The 9,075-nt window shown below is 33.8% G+C and overlaps 2 protein-coding genes across 2 annotated transcripts; both read right to left on the bottom strand.

The window, feature by feature from the left end:
- Positions 1-5,479: 5,479 nt before the first annotated feature.
- On the bottom strand, positions 5,480-5,842 carry Smp_199250 (hypothetical protein; the record flags this gene model as incomplete). The annotated part of the gene is made up of 1 exon (XM_018791253.1): positions 5,480-5,842. One exon carries the CDS (start codon positions 5,840-5,842, stop codon positions 5,480-5,482), a length of 363 nt encoding a protein of 120 aa, XP_018647349.1.
- Positions 5,843-7,443: 1,601 nt separating this feature from the next.
- On the bottom strand, positions 7,444-7,593 carry Smp_191110 (hypothetical protein; the record flags this gene model as incomplete). The annotated part of the gene is made up of 1 exon (XM_018791242.1): positions 7,444-7,593. A coding segment is annotated over one exon (150 nt), but the record flags the coding sequence as incomplete, so codon positions are not given.
- Positions 7,594-9,075: the final 1,482 nt, after the last annotated feature.

Genomic DNA, 9,075 nt, shown 5'->3' with positions numbered 1-9,075 from the left:
GATCTAAGGCGAAACCAATTTAAAAACTAACTCAACATAGATTTCATCTACAGATCAAAATGATTTGCACAATTACTGATCAGTTGAAGAACAACTATTTAGTACAAACCTAATAATCGAGACAACCTTTTGAAAATATATCGAATAAGTAATATTCTTAAATTCAGTTTGAAATCTTGGCTTTACAAACTATGTTTAAAAGTATGATACATTAAACCTAATGTATTTCACTAGAAAGTCTCATCAAGAGATAATAATAATTTTCAGTTCCAGGAACTTGTTGATATAATTGTATTCTCTGTTGCTTTTTATTTGTACAAAATTATTCATCCACATTAATCAACATCACGTATGAAGTTTTTGACCTTAAGCACGGCTTACTTAGAACTCTAAAAGTGTCATGGATACTTTAACGTTAGTTTTTTACTGGGTCTGTTTCACTGCTATATGTCTCTCTCTTGAGCAAAAAGCTTGGGTTTCTTGAAATTATCAACTCGTATTCAGAAGCCTAAACCCTGAGTAGTCTGCAAGTTTTAACTTTTTCTGCTTTGTTTCTAACGCTGATAAAATGCAGTCTTTTGGTAGCACTGAGCAATAATTCCAGAATGTTGTTGCTCCAGGACTGGCCTGCGCCAACACCTAAACTAAGGATAGGGAGTGAAGTAGTCGAACGCGTCGACAACTTCACTTATCTTGGAAGTTTGATCAGCCCCAGTGGGTTGGTGTCTGACGAAATCTGTGCACGGATTCAGAAGGCTCGTTTGGTTTTTGCTAACTTACGTCACCTATGGCGAAAGCAAGATATCCGTCTATCAATAAAGGACGAGTATATTGTGTGGCAGTCCGTTCTGCCCTACTTTACGGCATCAAAACGTGGCCATTTAGAGTAGAAGATACTCGTAAGTTACTAGCATTTGACCACAGATGCCTTAGAAATATTGCTCGCATTTGCTGGGATCACCGCGTAAGTAATTGTGAGATTAGACTCAGGGTATTAGGGAATTATATTAAATCAGTTAATGAGGTGAATCTGCATCGACTGAGGTGGTTGAGCCACGTGTTATGTATGCCTGAAGAGCGATTACCACGACGTGCGATGCTGAGCAGTCTTGGAGACTGTTGGAAGAAAGTTAAGGACGGCCAAACCAAAACGTGGCACCAGTCATTGAATTCACTAACTTCTGGTCTAAGCCATGTTGGTAAATGCAGATTACTTGGTTGTGGTCCACGTGACTATCGTAACCAATGGTTGGAGACTCTGAGTGACAGGGCTCAGGATCGATCGCAATGGCGTGGATGTATACTCTTTTTGTCTTACCTAAAACCGTGAGATTAAAATTACTTTATAATTTTATTTCTACGAACTAATTCTTTCTTCCTGTATTATATCCTTATACACAATCTTTCTTTTATATATTACTATCATTGAAGTAACTACATCTATGGATTTGGTGTTCACCTTGTTGTGCTAATGAAGTGTGGTAAATTGGAACGATGCATATATGTGCCTGGTCCTACATTGTGACTGACTGCTTCAGTACATACAAGTAATCTCATGAGCTCCTAGCATATAACAACATGATTTATCACTCACTCGCGTCCGGCTGTTAGACACATTGGAGAAAAAAAGGAGCTTTTTTATCCAAGCAAAAAGCATAATTTGAAAATACGCTGTTTGTTCTAATGAAGCAAATAGAAAACAACTAAGCATTGGATTTTTCTTTATCTTTTAAACCTCTGTACAATTGGCATAAACCTTTAGAATCTGCAGTAAGTACACCAACAAAATCTAATTTCTGCATTTGTACACGTCGACGTTTTGCAGATTTTAAGCGGTCAATGAAAATTGTTCGATCAGCTAAAATTGTAATCAAATAAAAATAATTTTAGTAAGATTTACAGAAACATAAAATTTAATACACTTGAGTCACTGTTGTCGATTAAGAGTTGTTTTATTTCAGTTTTCTAACCACTGATTACCATTAGCTCAAAAAACCTAATCAGTAATTTTGGACTTTCTGACACGGTTCAGTTCAACAGTTGATTATCTCATGCATCAATCCAATGTAGTTTTCTAATCCACATCAACCTACATTCAAATACCTCATAAAGTGTCCAGCAAAGTACTTCAGGAAAGGCAAACAAATAAACTAGCACAACTCATGCGTAGGTGGGTGTTAAAGAATAAAGAGATTAAAATTGCTTCCTTCCTGTACTATATCCTTACATACAACCTTTCTTTCGTATATTAACACCATTAAATTAACTACTTTTGTGAATTCCGTGTTCATCTTGTTGTGCTAACGAGGTATGGCAACTTGGACCGATGCATATATGTGCCTGGTCCTACGTTGTAGCTGACTGTCAGTCACCGAGGGTGATGATACTCCCAAATACTTAACCAATAAGTGTTTAAATCGATCGGAAATAAATACACTGTAACTATTTTTAAGAATGGTCTTATTGTAGGTTGAAAAGGATGGATACTTCTAAACAGTTGTTGTTCAGAAGAAAATGATCACAATTTACGGGATGAAAATGAACTGTTATCTAGAACAACATAGACAAGCGAACAATATTGTTTCCGATTAGATTAGTAAGAAACCCCTCTTCCTGAAGCTGCAATGCAATGGTGATATGCCACAGGATAGACTAACTAGAGCAGTTTATTATTATTGGTGGCTTTATTCAATATTATATTTTTGGTACAATATAGAATTCTCAGCACAAAGTATTTCAACAAGTTTCCTTTTCTTATTTCTCGATCGATCTTTGCGATAAATATTGAGCGGTCGCCAGTTAGATGTTAGCAGTCCAGGAATCGACATCTAAATAATGTTTATTCTTTTAGATGCATATTGCCAGCAACTACGATGTTTCTGATTAAGCTCTTTTGTAACTTGTACAGCGAAATGTCGTAAACTTTTCACAAACGCGCCTTCAATAGGTTATGAGACTAATAGGCATAACGATGTGTTAAAACAAATAAGAAAACAGATAACTTGTTGAAATATCCAGATGGCAGGAACAGGTAGCCCAGATATTCAAGCAGGCTGCCTTAAGGAAAACGTTTAATGCAGCTAACTCCTGTCTATCGTACTCGATACGACCTATGGTGATTCCCTCAACTGAGGGATAAGTTACCTGGGTTATGCCACATCCATGTGTATCTATGAATTCATTGCTCTTGTGGATAAAGCTATATTGGGGCGCACTACCAGACAACTGAGCCAACGAGTTAGTAAACACCTTCCTTCGTGGTTAGGAAAGGGAACCGTCAAAACAATACGCAGCTCTGTTCTATCACACTTGGTCGATAGCGGTCATATAGTGGATAGAAAGAGATCCATTAGAGTGATTTATCGTATTCCTACTAGTTTTCCTTATGGGATTCGATCGTCTCTTACATATAGCAGATGCTATAGGAATTCGAGCTAGCAATGAAAGTCTTTGTGTTCATAAGAAATTCGTAACACCTTTATCTATCCCTTGACCTTAATAAATGATTCTACTTATTGTTTTCCACACTCTTCGTTTATTTCTCTTCATCCCCTCCCACCATTTTCTTTTCTCAAATATATATGTTGTTCTAAATCACAATATCAGAATTTTTCAAATTTTGAACTGTTATCATCATAGGTACTGAGCAAATCATTGTTTTTTTTCTAAATTTACAGCTTTTGCTACCTCAAGTTCCTAACATTTTTAAATTTTTGAGTAAAAAAGATTTTATTGTCAAACAGGTTAAAATAGAAATCTTACCAGGTTCAACTATTACCATCATCTTAGATGATTGCACTGGATTACATGTAGATCTAAATGGGAATAAGAAAAAAAAGATTTTACTATTAGAGGAAATAGTAATTGTTCAAAGCTACGAATTTATTCCTTCACGTATCTACCCTATGCATAATTTTATTACGACAGTAATTAGGAAATGGTATTGGGACTATAAAATAGAAGACAATATTATATTCCAAGTGGATTACTGAAAATCAGCCACTTATAACCGCGATACATATCTGGTCAGTTTGACATCTGAGCTAATTAAAACGTACAAAATGACAGTTGCTTTCATACTTCGATAGAAAAATGTAATCGATATTTTAGTGACGTGCAATGGTGGTTAGAAAAATTTACAAGTAAACCGAAAGATGATCAAAATGAAGAGTAGTATCAGTTCACGAATTCATTTATCATGGATCTAAATCATGTTGGTAGATACGAATTACCTGGTTGCGTTCCGCGCGACTAGTGGTTGGGTAACATTACTTGTAATTGGACACAAAGGGTCAGATACATCCACTATTCCTCGACATTTTGAGTTCCATTACCCCTTTAGACTCTATCTTCTCGAACCATATTCTCAGTATTTAGTTTTTTTCACTGTCAATGTTACTGCAATTATTTCAGCTACTTTATTATTCATCTTGTTAATTTCATCTTATAGTGCTAAGTTAGCATGACGACTTGACCATCCACATCTCTGTCAGGCTGTATATTGATTATAACTGGCCGATTATGCTATACTTCATTAACCTAACAAAAACGGTGTATAGGCTCACACTAAACTCATAATGTATGTAGCTTTTATGCACTGACAATCCACCAATCATGTACAGGTTTACATACTACTGATATTACTTAACTATCCAAACAAAAACCATTCAATATCAGAACTCCAACTATGAAAGTGTTGGGATGATCCTGAAAATTTCTCGCAATAGACATGACAAGTTCAGGAAACATTAAGAAGTATTTTATCCAATCAGCGTTTGATTAGAAATTTTGCTAGAAATATCGCGAAAATGAAAAGTCACATGTAGAGGTTCTGATTGGCTGATTACTACACTGCTAATATGTTTAGTAGCATTCTAGAATTTTCAGGAAAACCCAAGGACTTCTAAAATACTATAAAAACCCTATACTTTCTGTACATAAATGAACCTTTGAAGTAAAGTTCTTCTCGTATGTTTTGCGCCTTTTCTCTCGTGTTTGAGTCGCTGTGTAGTTCTAGCTTAGGGGTTACGAGAATAGCTTAGGATCCGAATACAGCGTTCAATCAGCAAGACATATCAGAAAGTAATTTAGATAGGCTTTTGCAAAATATGTCAACATTTTTTGTATACCAATAAACAAATATCTAACTAATATGGTTTTTAATTTTCATACTATACCAAATTACTTAACCGATAGACCACTGAGCCGGCATCGGTTAAGTGCTCTAGTGCGAGACTGGTAGGTCCTGGGTTCGAATTTCGCGAGGCGAGGTCGTGGATGCGCACTGCTGAGGAGTCCCATAATAGGACAAAACGGCCGTCCAGTACTTCCAGGTTTCCCCTGGTGGTTTAGCTTCAATTGACTCACGCTTTCAACTATGAAAATACTAAATCTCCACAAAACCCCTTCTGATAGTAATATACCAAATTAGTTACTATAGTACAAAATAAATTTAAAACTAGTATCAAACTAATAAAAATTAAATAAACCATACATACTTTTGATTTATTTGCGTAGTGATACATTTGGAATCATGAAAATCTGTAGGTTTATGAAGACGTTCACATAGAACTGTTAAACTTTTCATAATTTTTATAAGTGCTAAAGGAATTGTAGAATTAACATTATTCGTTTGATCATAAGCTATTGTTTTAGCTAAACGAATCATTTCTGTAAGATTTAATGAATTAAAATCATTTTCATTTGATAAACGATTTAATCCATTCAATGTATCATTCGTTTTTGATGAATTTATAGTTTGTATCCAATAATTTCGAATTTGTTCATGTTCAGTTGATATATCACTATATAAGGAAAGAATATAATCAAATTCAGTTGCCATTACAATTGCTTCTGCTTGAAGTACAGGTGCAACAGGTAAAGTTCCAGATGATGATCCTCTAGAATTAGTTTTTTTTTGGGGGGGGGGGAGAAACAAAAGATCATTTCTTATATATTCACTAAATAATGATGTAATGAAGTCATGAAAGGAGAATAAATAATCAATACTATTGACACTATAGCTCTTTCATACAAAGAAAAAGACATTGATCTCTTTCAGAATCTAAATTGTGTTAGGATACAAATTATTTTAAACCATAAAGATGAAATTTTTTAACTGCATCTGAACCCTTGTACTATCATGTGAGTTTCTCAATATTTATTGTAAAATAATACAAATGCTGATCTCTATTGAACAGTGGAAAAGATAAAGAAATAAGTACCTCTAACCTTTATATACTTCCCTTTGTAACAGTCAGCCATCTGAATCTAATTTTTTTTCATCAAGAAAGAAGAGTCATAAGAAATTTTTACTGAAATTTAAGCTCCACTGCTTCATTTTTGTCTTAAAGGTAGTCATTCAATCTAATTTTGTTGAGAAGGGATCAACAGTACCGTGGCTGATAACACTTATAGCAGCTCACATACAATTGAGTTTGTTTACATCTAATTTGGCTAAGCCCTTTTGTTAACTTATTTAACGGACAGTCATTTGTACAACAACGACCTATCTATACTACTGTACCTTTACTATGTACGCTTGAGCATTGCTTACTGCCTACGCATGTATTCATTCTGCTAGCCTAACTATTAACCACTTAATTGATTCGTGATTCATGCTTTTCCATTTGTATATATATGTACATCTTAATCCTGCTGCTGTACTGCACTGCACTGTACTTGCTTACTCGCTGACTCGATTAATCGATCTCTCGCTCACTCGCCTGCTTTACGGCACTGCTCTTTCATGCTTGCTTAACGTGCCTGTAATTTTGGATATCTGTGTGTGGTCCAATAATAAACGCAATCAACCTTTCGTATTCGCCTTCTGATTTATACACCGTTGGGGACGTTATCGAGTAACGGTTATCAGGACGAACAATATACGAAGTTTGGGGATAATATCGAATATCAACTACCACACACTTATGTGATGAATAGCTAGTTAATTTATTGCATTAAAAGTGAAAAATGTCATTACTTTTTATTCCTATCAGTTATATATATATATGATCCTACCAACTTGGTGTTTTCAAATCCTTCGTTTCTAAAGATTATGTTGAGTTATAGTTAATAATAGTTATTTCATTACATTTCGAAGAAAAGCAGTGACTTAATAGTTAAAGCATTTGATTTTTAAACAATGAATTGAAGATTCAAATCTCGTTACATATACTTTGGTTTGGACAGCTGGTTAGTATCATTATTCATCATAGAAACAATGTGGCTTGAACTTGATAGATCAGTCACATTACATTGCATTTAAAAATTAAAAAATTATCTAACTAAGGGTAAACCAATCAGCTTGGTGAACATATAACCTTCAAAATTCTCATTTTGGGCTGCAAGTATTTTCTATCACCTCAATCTAAGTAAGATAAATTATTACAGATTCATAAATAAACTCACTAATGAAAGGTTAATTCTATGAGTTTTAAAAGCTTACCGTTTGGAAGAGTTCTTTCTAGAATCGGACAGGCAAACGTGCTGTTTAATAGAGTTTACAATGTTCACTATAGATTCTTCACAGGCAGATATTTCGTTAGGTTCAAGGTATTCTTTTGGTAAATTTTCGAATATTGGAGCAGCTAGCTAAAAATAAGACAATGATAATAAAAATGTTTGCTTGTTATTAGATGTTTGATTTATAAACTTTATTATCAACAAATCGTAACTACGGTGTTTTATAGCTGAATAGACTAGAAAAAAATGAAACTGTAAAAATCGATATCTGATTGAACTAATTGACGGACAGAGTGAACAAAACACTAGTTGGGGACAATCGAATGTATTTAGACTATCTCAGACTATCTCAGTAAATTCTGATAACCATACAATGAACAGTTAATTTGCAAATTAACAATCAATTGTCTCAATCTTCACTGTTCCTTGTGTAAATATCAGTCCATCTTTTTCTAATTTCATTGCTCATGAATTTTTCTACCACTTGCGCTTCATTTCAGTTCTTTCCTTATAGGTCTTCTGCCAAAATACATTCTGTGTCTGACCATCGCCATATACTACTTGTATGGATATAAGTAGACAGCAGTACAAGAGTACCAACTACTACTACTACTCCGCAGTAATTCAAGTGAATATTTCATCCTATGTAGGTTATTTTCAACTGGAACAATTATTTTAACAGCATACAAACAATTTTCTGTTCAAAAAGTAAGTCTACTGACACACTAAAATGTACTCTATTATCTCTACGATTACTGTTTGGTATTCGGTTAATATCACAATATTCATTTAATTGGATGCTCTGCATAACACTAACCTCGACGACTCACGTGTAAATCAAATCAATAGTATACATAATATGATATATAGGTCATATTACTTATTCATATATATATATATATATATATATATAACTGTCTTAAGTCAATCAGTCAGTCGATGATACACATTTTCCATATTATATAGTCTGATTAACTTAAAAAGCATATTATTCAGGCTACTTAGATCACAGAGACTGGATGTACCTTACTCAATAGATTTGTAAATCTATATAGTTTACCAAGGTCTGGTCATTACTTTAAATAAAATACAAAATGTGTAAACATTATACAATTACATAGACATAGTAACAAATAACATATAAAGTCAATTAGAAGACATCTACTGTATTGATGAAATTTTAATAATACTAAAATTCTAATTAAATTTTTTTTATAATATTTAGAAATACTATGTGAATAATGATTTGTACAGAAGTTTTACTACTGTATGTATTAACTAGTCAGTTTTGTCGGTTATTAAAGATTTGTAGTTTAGAATGGAAAAGATGATTGCTTGATGATTATTGATCTTTTATTTGTACATTAACGTTTCATTCACATAAACTTAGTGAATATATCAGTATTAATGCCGTAAATAACTGTATCGCAGATTTATATTTCTTGGATGTTTATTTATTTATTTATTTAAACACATAAATATCGGTACAAAGGGGCACCAGATATATATGCGCCACACAAATCTCATTTGATTTGTGTGAGGGCTGTGATACCGACCAGCTGCCCAAACTGAAGCAGGTGGTTTTCTTGGGGGGACACACCCACAGCCTTT

The sequence above is a fragment of the Schistosoma mansoni genome, assembly GCF_000237925.1.
Source record: "Schistosoma mansoni, WGS project CABG00000000 data, supercontig 0237, strain Puerto Rico, whole genome shotgun sequence".
In the NCBI taxonomy this organism is placed as follows: Eukaryota; Metazoa; Platyhelminthes; class Trematoda; order Strigeidida; family Schistosomatidae; genus Schistosoma; species Schistosoma mansoni.
Note: the sequence above shows the minus strand (reverse complement) of the source record. Positions and strands in the feature narration are given on the sequence as shown.